The 25630-nt window shown below is 37.3% G+C and overlaps 1 protein-coding gene across 1 annotated transcript; it reads right to left on the bottom strand.

Moving 5' to 3' along the window:
• Nucleotides 1–6546: 6546 nt before the first annotated feature.
• On the bottom strand, nucleotides 6547–25418 carry LOC125343038. The gene is made up of 4 exons (XM_048335353.1): nucleotides 25343–25418; nucleotides 23266–23371; nucleotides 10466–10657; nucleotides 6547–6805 (listed from the first exon to the last, which is right to left on the bottom strand). The coding sequence occupies exons 1-4, from the start codon at nucleotides 25416–25418 to the stop codon at nucleotides 6547–6549; spliced, it is 633 nt and encodes a 210-aa protein (XP_048191310.1).
• Between the last annotated feature and the right edge of the window lie 212 nt (nucleotides 25419–25630).

Here is a 25630-nt window from a genome sequence, read left to right as displayed (position 1 = left end):
AAAATTTTATGGGAGGCATTTCCTCAACAAATATGAATGGTATAAAGGTTAATCACTGCCACCTAGTGGTATTCATGTAGAATTTCATCCAGTGTATTTTCTTCATGGCATAAGTACTGTTTGCAATTAATATATTTATAAAAATAATTCTAGAAAGTGTGACATATGCTCATTTTAACTTACATGACAAAAAAATTGGAATAAAACCAAGGAATCAAATTACTTATACTAAAACATAATTGTCTCTCATCTTTTCTTTTCAATACAGACACTCATCTGATAGATATACAGAAAGCTAACATTATTGCTTCCAAATATGTAACAACTCTATAATCAGGACTTTTACATTCACTGTTGTCTGTGGTACCATATGACCTAAGTACTATAATAACTGTAGTTTAAAGTAAGGAAATGATTGAAAGTATTTTCAGTTATTTTTATCTTTTGCAAAATAGACCTACAGGAGGCCTAAATTAAGACAGCAATTCTAAGAGGCACATGGAACAGAAGGAGAAGTAAGACTGGGCACTGATGCCTCATGCCTGTAATCCTAGCTACTCTGGAGATTGAGATTTGAGGATCACTGTTTGAAGGCAAGCTGGAGTAGGAAAGTCCAAGAGACTCTGATCTCCAAAAAGCCGCAAGTGGAGATGTGTCTACAGTGTTAGAGCATTAATCTTGAGCCAAAAAGCTAAAGGATAGGAACCAAGCTCTGAGTTCAAGCCCTAGTACTAACACACACACACACACACACACAGAGGGAGGGTGGAGGGAGGGAGGATAGTAGAACATTTGAGGAATAGAATCAAGGAAAATATGTTTTTATCTGTTGTATTTTACAAACTGAACTCTCAGTACTATATTCCTAATCACTCCTCACAATTTCAATTTTACATTGTTTTGTGCTTATTGATTTGTAGCTTTCTTTTTCTCAAGACTTAGGAGCTTCAAGAGAAGAATAGTTTTATTTAAATTTATGTTCAGTCCTAATGCCTGTGGCTCATGCCTTTAAGTTTTACTAATCAGGAAGATGATATCTGAAGATTGAAGTTCAAAGTCAGCCTGAGCAGACATATTCAAAAGACTCTCATCTCCAATTAACCAGGAAAAAAAAACCCCAAAGACTATAAGAACCACACATTTTAATTTCAGTTGGAAAGTTCAAGGCATGTAATTCTGAAGCCTGTATTCCTATGACATTGTCATGTCACTACATAAAATGCAAAATCTAGGTTTACTTGCAACATTTAAGCCTGTTTTGAATAACACAACTTGAAGCTAGAAAGTCTAGAGCAATGCCTCGGAAATGGGAATATCTCAGGGTCTAGGATCCTCACAAATGAGTTACAGGGAAGGTCTGAAGTTCAGTGACAGTGGCTGCAGCCCACCACATCAACTGAACAATAAGCTCTGTCACTTTCAGCAACAACTCAGGCTCTTTCTATAGCACAGTTGTTACTTAATATTGAGACTCAGATTGTAAACATAGACCAGTTGCCTGAAGGGCCACAGCGAGACAGAACATATTTACCAGCAGCAATATAAATGCTGTTGTGAATTTCAAAAAGACTTAGCAATGTGATTGAATAAAGCGGAGAAAGAAAGTCATTATTAGGTGGTAAAGGAAAAAATGAACCAATCATAGCTGTGAGTGGACTAAAAAATTTAATTAATCCAAGAACTGTATGTGTTATCAAGTGAACCAAACACTTTTCTAGTTTCAAACACAGGAAAATTTCTAGGAAACAAAATATCAACATTTTTTCCTCTTTTTAAAGTTCTCTTTAAGTAATTGTGTGATACAGTTGCCATTTAACAAAGCAGTTTATGAATATAGGTTTTTTCTCTGTTTTAGGTAAAGTTTGCAAAAACTGGCTCAAGCAATAAAGTTTCAATACCAAAGTCAAGTGTTAAAATAATGATGGGGAAAAAAATTGGATGCATTTTGTTTTATAGTGGTTTTTCCTTCTTTCATTTTTGGTTCTGGTACTGGGGCTTGCACTCAGGGCCTGGCACTGTTCCTGAGCTTTGTTTTTTCTTAAGTCTAGTACTCTATCACTTAAGCCACAGCTCCACTTCTGACTTTTTGATGGTTAATTGGAGATCAGAGTCTTACAGACTTTCTTGCCTGGGCTGACTTTGAACCACAATCCTCAGATCTCAGCCTCCTGAGTAGTTAGTATTACAGGCACGAGCCACCAGCTACAATTAAACTTTAATGTTCATTGCAGAATGGTGGTAGCTCATGCCTGTAATCCTAGTTATGCAAGAGGCTGAGATCTGAGGATCATAGTTCAAAGACATTTCCAAAAAGCTGGAAATGACACTGTCGTTCAAAATGGTAGAGCACTAACCTCAAGTTCTTAAGTTCAGGGACAGTGGAAGCATAAAAAATATTCAAAATTAAGGGTTTTTTTTTGTCATCATGGGGCTTGAACTCAGGGCCTGGATGCTGTCTCTGAGCTCTTTTGCTATTATCCTATTATCATTTCTTTGTTTCAAACCACCACTTAAGCAACATTTTCCTAATTCTATAATTCCCTCATTTAGTGAACAGATCATCAATATAGGAAGGACATATATATTAATACATAAATCATATATCTAGTAAAATAAAACTCATTGGGGAATATGTAGTTATTCATTCGTTCATTCATGTATTAAAATATTCATTTCATTTTTTCCCTTAGGTACACTCAGTGCTTAAAACAGAAAATGTTGACAATATGATGACAAATAACAAAATCACAGATGATCCTTTGCACAGAGCTCTAAGAGATAAGTATTTCTTCCTTTCTGTATTAAATATGATTTCTTCATTAAAAGCTACTGTTCTAACTGTACATGCATCTTATGAATGTTTGAATTTTACAGGTTTTAGAGTTTATAACAGAATCCAAGTTCACTTAACGTTTTTTCTTGTATTCATACTGGGGCTAGACAGCATTTTATTACTTCAGCTTTGGCTTTTTGGTGAGCCATGATCTTCAGCTCTCAGCTTCCTGAGTAGTTATGATTATAGGCATGACTCACTGGTACCTGGCTTTACTTACCACTTTTATATGGAGATTTTGGGCTTTTATAAGGAGTAAGAATTGGCCTTATAAAAGCTGAATTAAGACTTACATAAGAAAATGAAAAAGAACGGTAATTTATAAGTTTGCTGATTGTTTTCTCCCATTACGAACATAAGCCTAGGATTTTAAATATGCGGTATCCTTTCATGAACTCACAAAATTATTATTTCTAATGATTTTTATTATTTTAATTTTGATGGTACTGGTGTTTGAACTTAGGATCTTGTGCTTTCTAGGAAGCAGGCACTTTTGAACTATTCCCCTAGCTCTTTTTGAATGTTATTGTTTTAATAAGCTATCACTTTTTGACTGGGATGGCCTGGACTGATATATAGTTCCTGCATATCTGGGACCAGATTTAACTGGTTGAGATGGGGAATCTAATGAACTCTTAGTGTGGACAGGCATCTATACATGATCCTCCCAACCTCAGTCTACCAAATAGCTACAATTACAGACATGAAACACTATGCCCGTTTTTTATCTTTTAAACCAATTAAACCAGTAGTTTGTGTTGACCTGAAAAAAACCAAAGATAAATTACTGCAAAATAACCTTGTCTTTTTAATTACTAAGATGTGTGTAGTGTTTCTAGCCAGCTTATTTTTTAAGCCACATATTGGCCTGTTCACAAAGGTAATCGTGGTAAAGACGTTATTTCGTCTTCCTGATTTCTCTAGACTTTATAGGCTCAAGACTATAATCCCAGCTACTCAGGAGGCTGAGATCTGAGGATTACAGTTCAAAGCTAGTCCAGGCAGGAAAGTCTGTGAGATTCTTATTTCCCACTAACTCCCAGAAAACCAGAAAAAAATGCTGTGGCTCAAAGTGTTAGAGCACTAACCTTGAGCAAAAAAGCTCAAGGGAAAGTGCCCAGGCCCTGAGTTCAAACCCTCCACCCCCCAAATTCATGAATTAGATTAATGGTATAAAATAGGGCTTTAGATATTTATATATTCATAAATCTGACTAAATATTTATTTATGGAGTAGAGTTAATGTTATATCTATGTAGTAATATTGCATATTGGAATTCAACAGTGATGTAAAGATTATCACCGTTTCCACGCTGCTACCTGTAGTGGAAGGACAAAGTAACATTTAACTATTTGAAGAAATTAATTTATAATGAGAAAGTACTTGTTATGACAATAGTTACTCATATGTAAGGAATATTTTAATTAGATACTACTTCCAAATATTATCTAGGAAATAGATGATCTAAAGTATAGCACCTCATTTCCTCTTCCTTTCTATGTGAAAATAGGATCAAGTTGGTAAGTTCATGATTATTAATGTAAAATTTAGAAATCTGATTGCTAAGCAAAGTATTTTTGGTAATGGATGAACATTTCTTCATATTTTCTTCTCCTGTCATATGGCTTGATCTCCTTTTATTCTCTTCAGGCTAGGACAGTGTTTATTTCTCTGCTTTCCAAAATATGCTCATTTCCTGAGTCCCTAATAAATACAGAGTAGCTTAGATATCATTGCTGAGTATTTTTACAGGTGAAAGCACTTCATACATGCTGTGGAATATGGATGGGCTGTGACAGGGAAACTTGTTTGTAAAGGTAGATGAATTTTTCAAAAATGTGATTAGGATAACAACCAAAATAACCACCAGGACAATGGTAGTTATTCTTCTTGTAGGACTCAACTATGAAGCACATTTTCTGTCAAAGATTCTGAGAATTTTTCTAATTATATGCTCAGGCTGAGATTATAAGAGCTTTCAAAGCTACTTTATGCCAAACGTAAAAGTGTGATGGGGTGAAGTGAAGGAGAGGCAAATATGTAGTCTTATTTCTGTGCTCACAAATCTAATTGTCAAATCAAGTAGGAATAATTAACATTAATAATTCAAGAATGAGCTCAGGCTTTCCTTGTAAAATTCTTGGTACTGTATGAGAGCTGGATAAATACAATAGCAATGGATTTGAATAAAAACATTCTGTAAGTCTGTGCAAACTTATCTAAAACTTAGTTCCTCGAAGTCATTACTTACCAAAGTCATTACTTTCAAGGAAGGTTTAGAGCACAGTGAATCTGAATCGCTTTCTAAACAGTTTCATTCACTTTCAGAGTTTTGTTGTTCTATATTAAGTTGGTGATCTATAGTAAATGATTGTTTTCCAATTCTCCAGACTTTGGAAAACAATCTGGAAAAGAAAAATGTGGTAAATGCAGTCATGGTGGCTCACTTGTGGCTTTCTCAAGGAAATGATCATAGCACCTAGCATTATTCACCAAGATGTAAGGAGAACTGTACCATGCTTTGAGCCATAGAACAAGTGAGATGAGAAAAAAGAGAGTAGTATTACCTAGTCCTTAAGTGATAGACTTTGTATTTGCCTTCCTTTATGAATTTTATCTAAAATTAGTGTATAGCATTAATTAAAAAAGAGATAATGAGAGATAAGAGGTGAAAGTTCAACTCTTGGATTTGAAAAGAAGATGGGTGACAAATGTAACTATGGAGACTAAAAATAAGTGACTTCTTAGATATGAGCCTATGACCCAAATAGATAACTCATAGCATTTATGTACAAAACATTGGTTTCTTCAAGGGGAGAACAGGTAGCCAAAGACATTTGACATTAGAGGTTTCCATTTGGGAGACATCCACAATATTCACATTAAGATACTCACCTGAACTATTTAAATTTTCTTTTCTGAAAAGTGCTATGTGCCAGATCATGCTATAATTTTAAGTTCCAATATTTAATTGTAGTGACTTCAAGTTCAAAGTATCTGTTCATAACACTTACTTGGCTTTGATTTTAGGATAGTCTAACAATCAAGATACTTAAAAATTACTTATTGAATTGAAACCTCCTTTGTAGCACTATTTAAAGTTTCAGAAAAATGTAGAAATATGCTGAACTTGTAGTTCTTTGATTGCAATGGAGGTTTTCTTTAAATTATAGAGATCATAATTAGGCATATTTTAAATTTTAATAAACAATAACAACAATATACTTTTGTGGTTTCTTACTTGAGACTTATTTGTTTTAAAACAATAAAAGCATGGTTGTTGCTTCTTATATAACTTGTGAGCTGATATCCAGACGCCTTTTATTCTCTATTCAAGTCTGTTCTTAAAATGCATAAGATCCCTCCATGGTGTAAAAGGGTCTGTGCTACTGGAAATGCATTATTAGATGAGAAGGGATCGTCTATATAAATATAAACTATAATTATGAATGCACATAGATACATACATATGTATGTATCTTCACATAGCTTAAATTTCTTGTCTGTATATTGTATCTTTCTGGAGGTGTCTTAGTTATTTCCTTTCCTGTTTGTTTTGTGTTTTAACTTTACCCAAGGCAGCCTTTGATATGAGTTTGAACTTGATTCTGCCTGGAAACAAATGATAGGGGAAGAGAGGTAGAGAGCTTTCCCAGTGTAATTGGCCCAGGTGTGGCCTCTACTCTCTTGATATACAACCTTTTATCAACCATTTAATGTTTGGGCAAGTTGATCTTCTGATAACACTTCATTTTATTGTCTCTAATTCTTTCTTTCACCATTTTACCAAAGTTTTTTTTTCCTTCTGTTTCTCTAAGGCATTTCTCTCCTTGGTGTCTTCTGTAAACTTTGTTTGATAAACGAGTCTCAGTGTTTACCTGATCTTGATTGTGTTGTGGAAGCCTCATATCAGTACCAAAAGCAAATCCCAAGTTATGCTGAGGTTGAAGTCCTGATGAAGGTATCTGTTCTCTGACACATTAAAAAAAGCATAAAACTCAGTCAGTATAGGGAGTTAGTGTTATTTAATGGATTATGAATTACTTTTTTCTGATGGTAGTACTGGGGTTTAAACTCAGGGCCTTACATTCCTTGCTTAGCTTTTTTTGCTAAAGGCTAGCACTCTAACATTTGAGCCACAGCTCTATGTCCATATTTTTGCAGGTTTATTGGTGATAAGAGCCTCACAGACTTTCCTACCTAGGCTGGCTTCAAGCAGTGATCATCAGATCTCAGCCTCCTGAGTATCTAGGATTGCAAGCATGAGTCATCAGCACATCACTGGATTATATTCTTGATATTATTTTTGACACTGTGCCCCGAGTACTTCTTTTTAAAGACTGTACCAAATAAAGCATAAATTATGGCCACTGTTTCTTTACTGTTTTTCATATTCAAGGTGCTTTACTTAACTTTGTCTGAATATCAAAGATTTTATTATAAAAATCTTTCAAGCACATAGAAAAGCTGACAGGATCTGACACCGAGAATTCACATATTCACAAATTAATCTCATCATTGACATTTTCCCATACATGCTTCTACTCATATTTTTCCCCCTCTCAATTCCTCTATGTACCCATGAATCCATCTTTATTTTTCATACTATTGAAAACAAACTGCAGACAGAACATTTCACAATGTATCACATTTTCTTGTTTGAATATTTATTTAAAAAAAACCCTGTAAGATAGTTATTTTTAAACTCCATTTTGCAGATGAAAAATAGGAGGCTGTGAAACTGTAAGGACATTCCTCTAGGCTACATAGTCAGTGATTATTAGACAGTGATTTAAGGTCCCCTTTGGTTCAATGACCAATCTCTGGGAGAACTTTCAGGACCCCAATGTGTAAACACACCACTCAAAGAATGACAGAGGAAATAAATAAGGAGTGAAACTAAAATGCATTTTAATGAGAAGAAAATAAAGTGGTTTCATTTAAAATCCTATGGAATGAAATTAAATGTTTGTGAACCCTATTACTATGCTCATTTACAATCATGATATCTGTTTTATCTTGGTTTATTAATGCAATTTTTCATTAACTATATGATTTCAACCTCAACGCAATGGGGGAAGTAAGATATGTGGGAAGAGGCAGGGGCTCAATTATTTCTTCCAAGTCAGAGGAGTCAGAAGGAAGAGGACTCCAGTATTCTAGAAAACTGTGGCGTAGGAAAACTACAGAAAATGATGTAAAAGTGTCTTATTTCCAGGCATGATTTTCAATCAAAATGATTCTTTAATACCTCAGGGTGTTGGTTTCCAGTCCAAATCAAGAAGAAATAAGAAATGCAAATCAAAACAACATTGAGATTCCATCTCACCCCAGTAAGAATTTCATATATCAAGAAAACTAACAATAACAATTGTTGGAGGGGATGTGGCCAAAAGGGAACCCTACTTCATTGTTGGTGGGAATGTAAACTGGTTCAGCCACTCTGGCAAACAGTATGGAGATTCCTCAGAAGGCTAAATATAGAACTCCCCTATGACCCAGCAATCCCACTTTTGGGTATCTATCCAAAAGACCACAAACAAAATCACAGTAATGCCACCAGCACAACAATGTTCATCGCAGCACAATTTGTCATAGCGAGAATCTGGAACCAACCCAGATGCCCCTCAGTAGACGAATGGATCAGGAAACTGTGGTACATATACACAATGGAATTTTATGCCTCTATCAGAAAGAATGACATTGTCCCATTTGTAAGGAAATGGAAGGACTTGGAAATAATTATACTAAGTGAAGTGAGCCAGACCCAAAGAAACATGGACTCTATGGTCTCCCTTATTGGGCATAATTGGTACAGGTTTAGGCAACTCATAGCAGAGCATCACAAGGCCCAATAGCTATACCCTTATGAACACCTAAGACGATGCTAAATGAAATGAACTCCATGTTATGGAGATAATTGTTATAGCACAGTTGTAACTACTTTCAATGTCCCATGTGTATCTGTAGCTTCTACTATTGATGATGTTCTTGTATCACCTTCCTGTGGTTGTACCTACACTATCTCTGTAATCTTATTTGAGTATATTGGAAACCCTGTATACTGGTATTGGAACTAGGAAATTGAAAGGGAATACCAAAATTGAGAGACACAGGGTAAAAAAAGACAAACAACTACAATAGCAATACTTGCAAAACTGTTTGGTATAAGTGAACTGAACACCTCAGGGGGGGAAAGGGTAAGGGGGAGGAGGGAGGGGGGTATGAGGGACAAGGTAACAAACAGTACAAGAAATGTATCCAATGCCTAACGTATGAAACTGTAACCTCTCTGTACATCAGTTTGATAATAAATATTTGAAAAACAACAACAAAAAATGTGGAAAAATATATACAATGAGAATAAAGCAAAAAAAGAAATTATTTATATTAATTTCAATTTACAAAATTAATATCTATTAACCCATTAACATTACCTTTATTCACATGCATGATACTTTAAAGGATATGAGTTCATGGTGGGAAAAGAGATTAGGATTTTGAAATGATAAAGAGGTTGGAGAGTTGAATCTCAAACTTCCCAGAGATAAATATCTATGGCTATCTAAATGATTGATTTTATTGAAGTTGTAAGCCTGTTTTTAGCAACAAAGGAGTATCAGTACCAGACTCTTCTGATTTTCAAGTAATATTTCAAATTGTTCTCATAATACATAGAAGGTAACATTATTTTGTTACTGGGAAATGATACTTTAAAGTAGATTCTAATTTGAATTAACTGATATAAATGAGTAAAATTTTACTTTATTGGCATGTAACCCTCATATCTCTGAAATGCACAGGCTGTAAAAACCACAAAGTGTGTACACCTTTAAAAAACATGGAGGTATTATAATTTTCAAAGCATTGTTTTATCTCATTAGATTCCATTGGCATAACAGAGAAATGCTGGCCCAGGAATCAAATTGAATCCTATAACCTTGGCCTACTTATTTGATCTTTTGGGGTCTCAGTAATCTCATCAGAGTTTATAGGTTTTTTGTGGGCGATAAAATGAATTGATAGGTGTAAAACATTTATACTTCAAGTTGACACACACAATAACCTCAATACATGACAGTTGCCTCCTGTATTATTCTCACCATCTCTGTAAAGAAGATCTGATTTTCAGCATCTCTTTCATAGATGAGGAAATTAAGGCCCAGTGAGGTGAAGCATCTTACCCAGGACAGAGTCAGATTACAGTTCAGCTTTATTGGATTTTTTTCCATTTGTCTGATCTTGTTGTTGGGAAGGAGAAAGGGGTTTGAGTAGGATGTACTGACATAGCAGCATCCAGTTCACCACCTTGCATTATTAAGATAGCAAGTGTGGTGCATGCACACAAATACTGTCTTGGTAGATGCAAAGCACCAAATAAAACAATTACTTTGGGAGTTGCATTCAGTTTTTATTTGAAGATAGGGCTTTCCAGATTTACTCTGTTGAAATCCTGGACAAGAGATGTCTGTTTTGCCTGTGTTCATTTGAGTTTGTTAGCATTGCCTTAAAATGCTGATGCATATGAGAGAGAAAATATCAGTTGTATGCATGATAAATGGTTTTCACTATTTCTTGACTCATTTGCTGATCTCACAAGAGACTTCTGAGCAACATTCTGACATTTCTTACCTGTGATCATCTGTATTCTTCTTGGACATCCTTCTACAGTAATCGATACTCTTGATTGTAACAGCGACTATTAAAGCCAATCCTATTCCCGGCAATGTTGCTACCAGAACCAGATCCAGAGTATTCCAAAGTTGTTCACATTTGTCTCCCATATACCAATAGTTTCCCCACTTGCCTCTGTAATTTGGACATCTAGGTATAAATAAGAGAAACAGAAAAAAGTCCAAAACTTATTTTAAAAACACAAATTATCTCTTGAGATTTGTCTTCAAGACCCCTTGAGAGATTGTTGTTGTTTCATTTTCTGCATGACAAAACACATTCAATCAGCATACAGAAGTTTGTCAGGATTCCAAGACTTCTCAAACGTTAACTAAGGAAGATATGATAGTTAGACACGGAAAAATAGAAAGGCTCATTCAGAATGGCTGTCCAGAGACTGGTTTTGAAACGATCACACTTATGCCCACTGTTGACACCTATGCCCACTGTTGTATGCCTATTTTGGCTACTCTAGGTCAAAGAAGCTGTGAAGAGTTCAGAGCAGCCTAGGCTACCAGTTCTATAATTGCAGGCCGCATGTTCCTCCCACCCACTCCTACAGAAATGAATACAGATTGAGAGATGGAACTGTGCAAGAAGAAACATGAGAAGGTGAGAATAGACTGTCTGCCAACAAAATGGGCCTGCCCCCATCTTTCCCATGACTCCACATTTTCCTCCTTTATTTTCTAGAGATAAATGACTCAGATGGACTTCTTGTGTTTTTATAAAGTTTTGGTGCTCTGCCAACTAACATGAATGTGGTTCTTTGGTGCACATGCTGAAAATGGGCATGGCATCCTCCCACATGGAAGTATCTGTGGTTTTGTGGAGATAGAGAATATGACGTCTCTTCACACCTCCTCCACTAAGAGTGACTAATAGAGAAGTTTGTTCAGAAAGCATCTTAGAGATAGTTTCCCTGTCTCCTGACAGATTGATATAAAATTACCTATGTTGAACAATAAATGTCAGATCCTAAATAAGTTACTACTGGCTTGTGTTGTTCCAACATATTAAGGGGTGCTGTCATGGTTGACATGAAGGGACTGATTAGATGATTACTATAATCTTTTATAGCCTTGATGGTCTATGATTCTCTAAGAAAATTCATGCACTGGTTTCAAATAGATACTAATCTACTTAATAGGATGTGGCTTTTAATAGGTAATGTATTGTCATTCTTTTAAGGAGGTGAAAGAATATTTTTCAAATAGATCTTTAACTATTCTCATAGAATGCTTCCTGAAAGAAGACTTTGACAAGACTTTCCTGTTTCCTTTCTTTTCTTTTCTTCTCTTTTCTTTTTCCTTCCTTCCTTCCTTCCTTCCTTCCTTCCTTCCTTCCTTCCTTCCTTCCTTCCTTGGGGCAGTGAGGATTGAATTCAAGGCCTTGTGCTTACCAGGCAGGTGGATTACTGCTTGAGCCATGACCCAACGCTTTTTGCTTTAGTTATTTTTTTAGATAGAGTCTTGTGTTTTTGCCTAGCAAATTGAGACCAAGATCCTTCTACTTAAACCAGGCACATACTAGGGCTACCTAGCACACCATGCTTAGCTTATATGTTGAGATGAGGGTCTTGTTAACTTCTTGCCATGGGTATCCTCAAATTGTGACCCTACCAATCTCTCCAATTCAAGTACCTGCAGGTATAAACCACCATTCTTGGACTTGACATGAATATATTTCTGATCTGGGTTATTTCATCAATCCTTAGATAACCTGATGTTCACCTACTCCTAGGAAGTCACTATATTTTAGTGTGGACAATCAATGTATATAGTGCACGACAGCCTAAAACTTCTGGACTCAAATGATCATCCTGTTTCAGCCTGCAAAGTATCTTGGACTATAGGCGTGTGTTCCTGCATCTGGCACAAGAATATATTTATTATGTAGCTTAGAAATGAATTAAAAGTGAATTTTTACTTTTTAATAAGTAGGGATTCACTAGATATACTAGTGAACAAAACAAAGATCCATGTCCTTATAGGAAGACATAGAACAAAAATATGGTTAGTGAATTATCCACCATATTTAAATTTTCCACAGGATTAAAAATTAAAATTGCTACAGGATTAAAAAGTAGAACAATGTAAGGAGAATTTGAATGAGAGGCATAATCATGGAGTAGGCTATAATGCAATTACAGGGTAGTAAATGCAGATCTCACCGGTAACATTTAAACAAAGACTGAAGGAGGTGAGGAAGTTAGCTATAGGATACTTTAGGAGAATAGCACACCAAGAACAAAGGCTTCTATGCAGTAGACATGTGTTATTTGAGGAACACAAGAAAATCAGGGTGAGTGGAGCATAGTAAGTCAGGAAAGTGTGCTAGAAGTTAAAGCCAAAGAGGTAGGGAAACTTGAACACAAAAGACCTTGTAAGTCATTGTATGCACTTTCCCTTTTATAATGAATGAAATGAGGAACAATGACAGGATTTTGAGAAGGATGACTTATCTCAAAAATCTCTCAGCTTCCATCTATTTTGAGTAGATAGTTGTATATGTAATGAAGTAAGGGTCTAACTCTGCACAGATAGCCAGTTTTTTATTATTCAATGCTGTTTATTAGAGATACTATCCTTTCCTTACTGTGTGCTCTTGGCACCTTTGTTGAAGGTGAATTGACCATAAACACATGGAATTCTTTGGGGGCCCTCTGTTCTGTTCTATGGTCTAGTCTGTCTGTTGTTCTGCCAGTACCAGGCTGGTGATTGCTATACATTTGTAGTATATTTTGAACTTGGGTAGTGGGTTACATCTAGTTTCTTTTTGATCAATATTGCTTTAATTATTTGTGGTCTTTTATGGTTCCACATGAATTTTAGAGTTCTTCCTAACTGTGTAAAAATATCACTGAAACTTTGTATAGAAACCTGACTGTAGGATACAAGGTACAAAAATGGAGAAAGGTCACATAGCTATTCAATAATCTAGGCAGATGATGGTAGCTTCAAACAAAATGTTAACAGTGAGGGTGAAACTAAGAAATAGTTGATTTTGCTGAGTGTTGGTGACTCATTCCTGTAATCCTAGCTACTCTTGAAGCTGAAATACGAGGATCACAATTTGAAGCCAGCTCCAGCAGGGAAGTTTGTTAAGTTAACTACTAGAAAACCAGAAGTGGTGCTGTGGCTCAAAGTAGTAGAGCACTAACCTTGAGCCCAAAAGCTCAGGGAGACTGCCCAAGCCGTGAGTTCAAGCCCCATGACTGACAAAAAAGTTAGTTGATTTTTGAGTAAACCCCTGGTGGCTCATGCTTGTAATGTTAGGGCTAGTCACTGGCAGAGAAGTATAAAAGATTCCATCTCAATGGAAGAACCTGGGTGGGATAGTGTATATTTTTCATCCCAGGTACAATGGGAAGCCTAAAATAGGTAGATTCTGGTCCAGGCACATGCCTAGGCAGGAAGCAAGATCTTTTCTAAACCATAACCAACATGCAAAAGAGCTAGAAGTGTGGCTTGGTGGCAGAGTGCTTGCTTAGCAAGCATAAGGTTCTGAGTTCAAACCCAGAGAATGGTTTGGTTTCTGATTATCTATGTTAAGGAAGAATCAACCTGATTTGCAGATGTATATCATGTAGGTGTGCAAGAAAAAGAGGATTGAAGTGCAACTCAAATATTTTTGACCTAAGCAAATGGAAGGATGGTGTCACAGGTAAGACTGAAAGTTGAACATGCTTTGTAATAAAAGCAAATTCAGACCTTTTTGCATTTCTGCTTTTGAAATGAGAATTGGACATCCATGTAGAGATGGTGAGTATGAAGCTACATCTCTGAGTTTGAATGTATATATTCTCTTGGCTAAGTTAGTGTTAAATCCATGCAACTGAATAGCTGACCAAGGGAGGTAGTACATATTAAAAAGCCCCAAAACTAAGCTCTGAGACACTCCAATATTTGGTAAGTCAGAAGTAAAGAAACTAACAAAGAAAATGAAGAACTAGACAGTGAAGTGAGAGGGAAAAAAAGTATGAGAAAGGGGAATCATGGCGGCCGGGTGGAAATTTAAAGGAGGCAAAGAGGACTCACTGTGCTAAATGATGCTGGTGCATTAAATTAAATGAGACCCGAGGAGTGATAGTACAGAAACTTTTAAACAGGTCTCTGACAGTGTGACTGGTGGTGAGACTCTAGGATAAGGTTAGGGATGGTGTTTCTTTGGTAGGAAATGAAACTAAGTTACTAATATCACTATTGATCCAACCATAAGCAAGATGCAATTCATCTCCCTTACAGTTCAGATCACCTTGGACATGATAGAGACATGAACAAATGAAAAAAATACTTGCCAGAATAAGAAGCCCTATAGGAAAGTGGAGAGAAAGCACAAGATAGTCCACAGGAATTGGGTCTGTAGTAGGACAGTTAGGCTTAGGTGTTTTCAACTGAAATGAAATATAAAGTGTTAAGTGTGGAGCACATGGGCCCAGATGCCTTGCATCATTAAGAGGTGGTTCTAGCTAGCCCCGCCTCTTTTCCCAGCCTCTGACAGCGTGTGAGCCAAGATGGCAGCTGGTGGTGATCCCAGAGGCAGTCCTGTGGGCCATGAAGTAGATGTAGGCTGCCCCTTAGGGAGGTCCCTCGGAGCTCCACCCTGACGGACAGCTCACGTGTCCATTCACAGCCCCTATGTAGGTGCACGTGCCCCTCCCCTTCCACCGCCCTCTGACCCCTTTAAAAGAACAGCTCATTGCCGCCATTAAATGAGTCTTAGCGCTGACTGGCTCCCGGACTGTCTGTGTGTCCTCCAAAGAAAAAGGGGGGCTGGGGTGGCAGTTCGTCGGCCCTTTCCTCTTCTTGGCCCGTCCGGGTGGGGCGTGTTTTCCCGTCTCTTCTGTAGGACAGGAGAGCCCGGGAGGCTAAAACCCCCTGACAGTTAAGCTGGACAGCAGCCTGTAATTGTAGCTACTTGGGAAGCTGAGAACAGAATGAACACAGGCAAGATAGTTCGTGAGACCCCCCACCTCAACCCATAGCTGGGCGTGGTGTCAAGGGAGGTGAGAGGTTGAGATTGGGAGGACTGAGGTTCCAGGCCAGCCTGGGTATAAACTCTGTGAGATTGTCTCCAGAGAGGGGAGCTAGATGAGGTTGCACACACCTGTGATCTTATTGATAAGAGGACTCCTAGAAGTGGACAGAATTGGCTAAGGTGCACTCCAGAAGAAGCTAGACACTATCCTAAAGATAACTAGCGAAAAACAGGGCTAAGGGGCGGGCTCAGAGGAATTGTGGCAGCCTGGCAAGAATGATGCCCTGAATTGAAGCCACAGTATCTCTCTCTCTTTCTCTCTCTCTCTCTCTCTCTCTCTCTCTCTCTCTCTCTCTCTCTCTCTCTCTCTCTCTTTCTCTTTCTCTCCTCTCTCTCTCACACACACACACAAATACGCATGCATGTGCACACACACAGTCAAAACAAAGTAATTACAAAATGCCCTCTAGATAATGTACAACATTTTTCTCTCTTTCTTAGCCTGATTCTTAGAATATTTATGATGTGGGTAAGGTATTTCTGACCTAAGGACAAAGATTGGAAGAAAAGGGGAGAAAAGAATGGGAGGAAAAAAAGAAACAGAAATGGGGGGTCTGTTAAGATTATACATAAAAGCAAATATAATCTAATTTGCTTCATGATGGCATTTGAAGAGAAACAAAAAACAGATCAACAACCTATTGCAATCTTGATAATCCCACAAAAGGAACTTAAGTCCAAATAAGAGTTCATTTACCATTTTCCTTTACTCATAGGGGAAGAAGATCTGTATCCTGGCATTGCTGGCTGCTCAGAGTAGATTCTTCCTACTCGCCATGATTCAGAGTAAGTCCAAAGATGCCCCAAAGTGAAGGTTATGGGGGCAACCAGAGGCTGATCATGGAATTTATTTCCTACTGGTTCTCCAACAGCAAAAAGGGGCAATTGCTCCATGTTGGATACTAATCTTTCCTGTTACGGAGAACATTCTATAAAGGAAGATATTACAGATTTCTGGAGGGGATTAGGACTCGAAGTTTAGGCAGTAAATATGATATAGAGGAGGGGTAGAAGCAAAATAGGCCCATGTTAGGTTTCCTGCTCATCAAAGGGTAATAAATGCCAGGCAGTACAAGCTGCTAGGTGCACGTGCTGAGCTTGTAGACATCATAAAAATTGTGTAGGTTGGGAGTTTATGACTTGCTCATAGTACCTTCGATAGCCTTGCCTGATAAATGAAAAAAAATTGGATGCAACTTGGAAGACAATTACTGACTCTAGGGAACTAAATAACTCTTACTGATTTTGTGGGTCCTAACATTCCTCACTACTCACATACTGGAAAATACCACATCCTCTCTTGGCTAGGCATCATGCTGTTCTCTATTTAGCTAATGCCCCTTTTGGCAAATCTTTGAAACCAAGCTTGCAAGACTGGTTTGCCTTCACTTGAAAGGAAAGGCAATGGACTTTCCCTACTGATATTATCTGGTCTGATTACACTAGTGATGCTATCATGCCAAGTGGTGATGATTATAGTATTATAGGACACAGTCCAATGGTTGTGTACTCACCTATGCAGTAAGAAATGAGCTATCAACCCCAAGATTCAAGGCCCTGGGCTACCTGTGCAATTCCAGGGGTGGTACTGAACTGGGCAAGCAGGACAAGTTTGATTTCAGACATGATGCAAGATTAAGTTAAAAAAACAAAACCTTCCCATTTCCTGAACAGTAAATTATATACTGGTTTTTGTAAAGACACTTTGGTTATTAGCCAGCTTAGATGGATCATGTAACCTAGCAAAGGAGTTCATAGCTCAAGGCTATGCACAGGCTCTCCACACCTGTCTTCCAGCTTTGCCAACACAGCTATTACCTGTATCCATGGCCTCAACTGGACCTTCTGGCAAGAACAAAGACAGATTTTGCTCACAGATCTGGAAAGAAATGGAAACTAGATACACTCCCACATAGGATACCATGTCCACTACATGTAGTCTTTTTTTTTTTTGTCAATCATGGGGCTTGAACTCTGTACCTGTCCCTGAGCTTTTCAAGTAAAGTCTAGTGCTCTGCCACTTTAAGCCACAGCACCACTTTCAGTTTTTGAGTGGTTAATTGGAGCTAAGAGTCTCATGGTCTTTCCTGTCAGAGCTGGCTTTGAAAAGTGATCCTCAGATCTCAGCCTCCTGAGCAGCTAGGATTATAGGCATGAGCCACTGGCACCTGGCTTACATGTAGTCATTGACAAAGACTTTACTGGTCAAACTGGGACCTGCTCTACCTATAAAGGTATAAATTGATGGCCTATTTCACTGGCTTCAGTCCACTTTAATGCCCATTCCAAATAAGTGGGATGTATATTTATAACCATGACATTCCTGCCCAGCATCTTATGCACATGATAATAGGCATGGTTCCCTGTGAAACTGCCTAACCAACTCAAGCAGTTATCTTAGAAGTGTCATAGAGAGGGGGGATGACCCATACACTCATAAATGATTGGTTTACAAATGGGTTTCCCAGCGAGGGCAATAGAAGTGTCTGAATTGCCACTGTAGTACAACCAACCACTAGTATCTGCTTACGTATAGGAGAAAAATCAGCCAATGAACAGAGCCATGGCTGGTCTAACTGGCAATAATACATGCGCTGGGATCATTGGTTGCTTTTACTGACAATTGGGCAGTGTAAGAGGCCTTATACTGTGGATGGCACAGTGGCATGTGAAATGGCAGTATACTGGCATTTCTTAGCAAAATTGCTAAACAAACTCATTGTCATGTGTCTTGAAAATGTAATTATGGTATATGGCTACCTGGAACAGAATGGCTGGGGCCAGGGCACCTACTTTACAACACATTGTGTCCAAGATTGAGCTACAGCATATGATGTGTCATGGCACCTCCATGTGCCATGCAGTCCTCAGGTCAGCATGGTTGGTGGAGAGAATGGACAGCTTATTAAAGCAACAGATATGGGTCCTGTTAGCCAAACCCACCATAACCCACTGGCTGGTTTACAAAACTTAAACATGCACAGTTGATACATAGAGAGTAGTTGTTGACAACATGCATTAAGTCCAGGGAACAGGTCAAGTCAATGTGGTCTCAGTGGCTCCTCCTGCTTGACTTTGTGGTTTCTTGTTATTGTATGTGACTCTAACCCTTCTAAGTTCAGTCCTGATTGGTACTGTTGGACTCTGGACCACTAGCCACAGTCTATGCCCTGAGTCAGCTAAAGGAAACCTTTGGGGCACTAACCTTTGGGGCACTACAGTCAGACTTGAGGTGTGACATGCGATTTCAATCATCAGTGTTTGTGTGTGTGTGTGTGTGTGTGTGTGTGTGTGTGTGTGCGCGCATGTACATGCCAGAGCTTGAACCAATGATCTTGGATTTGTGCTCACCTTTCTTGCTTACAGCTGGTGCTCTACAACTTGAACCATGTCTCAAGCCTAGCTTCTTAAAAATATTTTGATGTTATTATAAAGGTGATGTACAGAGGGGTTACAGTTACATAAGTTAGGTAGAATAAATTTATTTTTGGACTTCCATCTCTTTTCTCTCTCTCCATTTTTCCCTCCTGTCTCCACCCACAAGCTGTGTAGTTCATTTTCAACATGATGTTTATTCAGTACCACTGCTTCATTTGCCTTACCTTTGTCCCTCCGTTTGTGTATACCCTTATCCTCGCAAAGACAGATAAACAAACAGGACAAAAAAGAAGAAAACAAAAACAGCAGTAAAGAAAAAACCTCTTGTTTCCATTTCTTGGAGCTCATTTTCATAAATATTATTTATAATCAAGATGCACATAGGCATTCTGCCTTTGTGGTCCCCTCCTAAGAATATCCTCCTTTGGTCTCACTATGGGTGACTGACTAGAGACCTGGCCAATTTATCATGGTCCAGCTTCTGTATATGAGAAAAAAAAAACATGTGCACTTCGTGTACACGAGCTTGGCTTATCTCATTTAACGTGACTTGATGTAGGTCTGTTAATTTCCCTGCAAAGGACATATGCTAATATGCCTGGCTTTTTTGTTGGTGATTTTGGGGATGTTCTATCCAGGCTGCCTTCAAACCTTAGTCCCCCTGAGTAGCTAGGATTATAGTTGTGACACACTGGGGCTGGATTCACCATCAATTTTAGATATCACTGAAAGACTCCATTTTGTGGGCCAACATCTGAGGTATATTCCATTACATGAGCTCAAAGCTGCTACCACTGTGTTGTCTAACAGATGGTGCCACCAGTAGCATCTTTCTTTTTTTTTTTCAAATTTTTATTATCAAACTGATGTACAGAGAGGTTACAGTTTCATACGTTAGGCAATGGATACATTTCTTGTACTGTTTGTTACCTTGTCCCTCATACCCCCCTCCCTCCTCCCCCTTTCCCTTCCCCCCCCCCCCGGAGATGTTCAGTTCACTTACACCAAACAGTTTTGCAAGTATTGCTTTTGTAGTTGTTTGTCTTTTTTTTACCCTGTGTCTGTCAAATTTGGTATTCCCTTTCAATTTCCTACTTCCAATACTAGTATACACGGTTTCCAATATACTCAGATAACATTACAGAGATAGTGTAGGTACAACCACAGGAAGGTGATACAAGACATCATCAATAATAGAAGCTACAGATACACATGGGATGTTGAAAGTAGTTACAACTGTGATATAACAATTGTTTCCATAACATGGGGTTCATTTCACTTATCATCATCTTATGTGTTCATAAGGGTATAGCTATTGGGCCTTGTGATAGTAGCATCTTTCTTGATGGTACCTTTATAAGTCTTCATTAAATGTTTTTCCATCCATAGCTTCAAGCTTTCTATCTTTTCTCTCTTCCCCAGAAACTGCAGAAACACATGCTGATGCTTTATCTGATTGTTTTTCCTTTATTCAGGAGAGGGAGATGCTTAAGTCACCAATTTGATTCCTATGGTTTCTGATGGGAAAAATTAGCTATTTCCTATTGCATATCTGTGTTTTGTCTCTTCTGCTGCCTGTGCCTTTACTAGTCCTGTGGATTCTACTGCCAACTTAGATAAGTGATTTCACAGCACACCACCTACACAATGTTAATTCCTGTCACTGGCTCAGAGCACAAGGAAAAGGGTGCATGTGGGATTTGAAAAGTTGATTATAAGGGATGAAATGCATAGCTTAGCTTGGCATGACTGTAGTCACCTTCAGGCCTAGCAATCAGAATTGCTCCAGAGTGCCCCTAGTAGATTTCTTGCACACTCATCTAGAAAAATGTAAGTACACAAAAAGCTTTAAAATGGCATGTGGAACTTTACAAGTAAACAGTACCTCCTGGAATGTATCTGACTGATATTATCTATGGGTATATTCTTTTTTGGTAGTACCAGGATTTCAGCTCAAGGCCTTGGGCTTGCTAGGCAGATGTTTTGTCTCTTGAGCCACACCTCCAGCCCTTCTGATACTATCTGAAGTTAAGCCACATATTTTCCAGATAGGAGGAAGTCACTTTTGTCCTAATCCATGTATATGCCTCTCCTTTGGACACAAACTGGAGGATTTCACTGGTCTTGCTGCCACACAGGGCAATATTTCCACCACTAAATCTCCCAATAAATGGTTCTCTATAAAATCCCACATCTATGCAAGGACTGTGCTGTTCCAGAACACAAACATTCAATGAAAGTAACAAATATTTTCAAGGTTGCCCTAATCTTAGTGCAGTTATGATGTTTCCAACTGAGATATACCAGTAAAATAAGTTGAAGTAATGAACTTGATAGAGAAAAATTGTAAATACATTTTTTTGTGTGTGTTTGCTGGTCTTGGGGCTTGAATACAGGGAGTTGGCAATCTCCTTGAACTAGTTTGCCCAATGGTAGTGCCTTACCCCTTGAGCCATAGCTCCACTTCCTAGATTTTGGTGGCTAATTGGAGATAAGAGTCCCATGGACAGTCCTGCTTGGGCTGGTTTTGAACCATAATCCCCAGATCTCAGCCTCCTGAGTAGCTAGGATTACAGGCACGAGCCACCAGTGCCTGGTGTGTAAAGACATTTAAAACAAATGAGGTGGATAATTATAATATAGATTAGCATGAGAGGCAAAGACTAATGAGCTTGTAGCCAAAGTATTGTTGATTAGATGATTCCAGAATTCTTCTATGTGTTCACAAAATAGTATTCAAATTATAAAATTACTTATGCTTGCTTCTATATTGCTGTATTATATTCAGTCCTTCCTCTTGGAAGTAATTTTGTCATGTTTTTATTTTCTCAGTTCAATTTTTGAACATAATCTAAATGTCATCACAAACATCTTATGAATGCAAAATCAAGGAGCTGTTCTTTTAGACAAGTTCTGGATATTCTGTCCACACTTGTCTCAAACCCATGGGCTTAACTCCTCCTCCTGGCTCTGCATTCTCAGTAGCTACTGACAGACTATTGACACATCATATTCAGCTTCAGTGATGAAAAATGCCTACTTTACATCTACTTAATTATGTTCCCCAAATTTTGCACTACTGAGTAGACAATACCATTGAATGGTTGATTAATTCATCAAATGCTTAAACACTTTCTATATGCTACTAATTGTGGCAGGTGATGAAAAAAAAGTTATGGTTGTGGTGCTCTCACACAGGAAACACACAGTGTACATTAGAAGAAACTGTAGTGGAAGTGGCTTAAGAGTTATATTAGCAATATAATGGAGCTAGTTTTGAAGGTCAAGTAGAAATTAATAAAGGATAGTGATGGAGGGATAGTGTGATAGAATTTCGAGTAGATGCAAATATTTAAAGGTGAGAGAGAAAATAGTACATTTGAGGAGCTAAACTTACTGTCATTTAAAATGCTTAGAAAGTGGAGCACAAACCATTTATATTTCTTGAAACCTAAAAATGACTTAAATTTCAGTGCCTTTGCTGATACCTGCGTGTGTTACTATCATTTTTCAAAATACAGTTAAGAAAAATGGACTTAGAAAATGTTTCCATTTTGTTTCCTTACATCTACTTTCTCTTTTGTTCACTGAGGTGGTATTTCTTGTTCTTTTTTATTCTTCTTTTTTAATCCTTCCTGTCACTTTTGACCTGTCTACTCCCATTTTCATAGAACAACATAAAGAACCCTAGAAACTCTGTCTAAAATTTAAAGCAAAAATATTGATGACTCAAAGCACACACATTTTTAATTAAAATAAACTCGGAAAAAGGTGAGTCCCAATATCTTTAAAATGTATTTTGAAAAGAATGAACTAATGCAACAATGACACTTGGCTATGTTGGAAATGAACTTTACAACTTGGAGGAGAGGGGTATAGGGAGTGGGGAGTGGTAAGTGGGAGAAAATGAGGGAGAGGGTAACAGTGTTTAAAAAGAAATGTACTCATTACCTTACTTATGTAACTGTAACTCACCCCAGTACATCACTTTACAATAAAAATTTAAAATGTATCTTGGTATACAATTTATTCATAAATAATGTCAGAAATGTTGCTACTGCCTAAAATGAGGCACATGCAGTTTTGTTAGAACAATAAACAGATTATGAATATATGTAACTTATAAAAAGTTTATCTGTGTAAAAAAGTTTTGAATGGTAGTAATCTTATAAAGTTAGCATAAGCCAACTATGTTACATTTTTAAAATGGCAATTGTGCATAGGAGTCATTTAATTATATTAATATTTTAAAACCAGTATTGTACCAGTGAATATTCAAGAAAAAAGCCAGCATGAAGTATTGCTTATAATGTACTGTTTGTTCTTTTACATAAACTTACTTGCAAAAAGGCTTTCCATCTTTGCAGGCACAAGTAATATTCTCAGGACAGATATCTGCTGCATTCCCTCGACAGTCATCAAAGTCACGCACATCTGTACAGTTGGCTGTAAAGAGTGAAAATTCAAAAATTCCCTCAACAACATAGAACAAATGTTTCAAAGTTATGTATTGCACATTTGAGAACTACTGGGCTTCATCAGGCTCGGTAGGCTTTTCACCTCTACCTTTAAATTATCTCACTATTTTGCTACATAGACGAGTTGGCTCTTTTGGCTATTTAAAGGTAGCTCGTCTGATTTCGGGTAGAAAATTTGTTCATGTTAAAAATATTAACACTCTAAAATTAAAATAACTATAGTACTTTGAGACTATTCAAATACATGATTATTAAAACCTAGGTATCAAAATTCAAAATGAATACTCAAACACGTTTTCTTTTCACCATTTGGTGGTACCTGGTGGTTTTTACAACATGGCTTTAAAAGTTCAGCACAAATTCAGGTGGTGGTAATACACACCTGTCATGCTCAGGAGACTCAGATCTAAGGAGTGCAGTTTGAAACCAGCTTGGGCAGAAAATTCTGTGAGACTCTTATCTCCAATTTACCACCAGAAAAAGCTGAAAGTGGAGCTGTGGCTCAAATGAAGTGAGCTCAAGACTCTGAGCCCAAACCCTAGTACTAGGACAAAATAAAATGTCAATTCATAGCATTATGGCCCAAAGTACATCTAATATTTGAAGTAAAGTAATTTTGAACTAAAGAGTATAATCTTATAATTAAGGAAAGACAAAGCAGAAATATCCAAAGACGGGCTCAGCATACATACTTGGTTTGCTAGGACATTTTTATTTTATGCTTTTTGTCCTGGAATCACTGCTAGGAGTGTTCTCTTAACTAGTAAAGAGCAATGATTTAGACAGGTAGACCACATATTAACTTTACTGCAGGCCAGAGGGTTTACAGAGTCCTTCAGTCCTATGCCTGAAGAACTTGTGCTATTTTCAAGAGTACCAGCGAGAGCCGTTCTACCAGGGGCATGGCTGCAGTATTCTGTCTCCAGTCTGAACTGAGAAAAGCTTATTCTAGAGCCTGTAAATAAGTGAGGAGGGAAATTTGTTACAAATCATAGGACCTATAAATAAGCAGAGAATATATGCTTTCAAGAAAGCTGAATTATTTGAATGTCAGCCAGCCTAAATACCAAGAAGAGACTAAAAAAAATCAGAATGCAAAAGGAAGCCATTTGCTCCTTCTAGAGTATATTTTCCTAATACAAAATATTACACACACATTAATTATACTACATAAAAATATCACCAAAAGAAACAAAAAGTAGCATCACAAAACAGAATGGAGTTTCTAAGTTAAAGTGCACTATAATTCCTGAAAAGTTTCACTCTCATTTTTGACTCTTCAAACAACATAAGGTTACCAAAAATTGCCCAACATTACAGTAATCCTTCCCCAGAATAATTGGGTTAAATAGTGCTGCTCAGGGAAATTAAGTCACATGTGTTTTCAACAAACATTTTTCAGAAAATAATTGTACTTCTCAGATTAGCAAAGATTTAGGTTGTATTTTATAGAGAGATATAATTTATATCTTTTCTTTGGTTATTACTTTTCATAGAGATTCACATTACTTTTTCATATAAATAAATATTTGTATAAAATATATGATAAATTATTTTTTCTGAAAAAAAATGATGTGCTCTTTATATATTCTGAGAAGCATTGTTAAATATAAGTAGCCTAGATCAATCACTAATATCAGCACAAGTAAAAGTTTCAGTTCCTCAAATTGAGAATTTTTCATATTTCTCACAGAGATCAAACATGTTAGTGGCAAAAGAGAAAATTCTCCACTCTAAAAGTGAGCACCTTTTAAAAAATCTGATATCTCAAGGTTTGTGAACTTTTTTAATAGTAAAACCTCTGCTCAGAATGCTACCTAATTCTTTTAGCTTGGATTCTATCACATCATTGCTTCCCTTCCTAATAAAAATCATATCCATCTATAAGATCTTTAAGAGAAATAAAGAAATATAAATGAATCAATTAAAAATTTCTTACGTTGTGAACAATGTACAGTCAGCAAACAATAGGAGAAGAACAAAATCCAAGTCAGTAGAAACCTGTGATCAGCCATGGTGAGAGAAAGGCAGAAAGTTAAGCAGTCTAATGATTGTGCTTAAAGGGTAAAGCAATTGCCAGAGGCAGTCACTGACCTGAGGTGAGCAGTGAGTGGCTTATATGGGAGGTATGTGAATGTGGATTTTGAACTTTCTCCTTTCAGCCTGTGTAAATGGCTAACTTATTTTTTTATTGCATACTCATTCCTCATTACCTATACTTCCTCTA

Source organism: Perognathus longimembris, chromosome 28 (genome assembly GCF_023159225.1).
Source record: "Perognathus longimembris pacificus isolate PPM17 chromosome 28, ASM2315922v1, whole genome shotgun sequence".
Taxonomy (NCBI): Eukaryota; Metazoa; Chordata; class Mammalia; order Rodentia; family Heteromyidae; genus Perognathus; species Perognathus longimembris.
The sequence above is the reverse complement of the archived record's forward strand: the minus strand, read 5'-3'. Positions and strand labels throughout refer to the sequence as shown.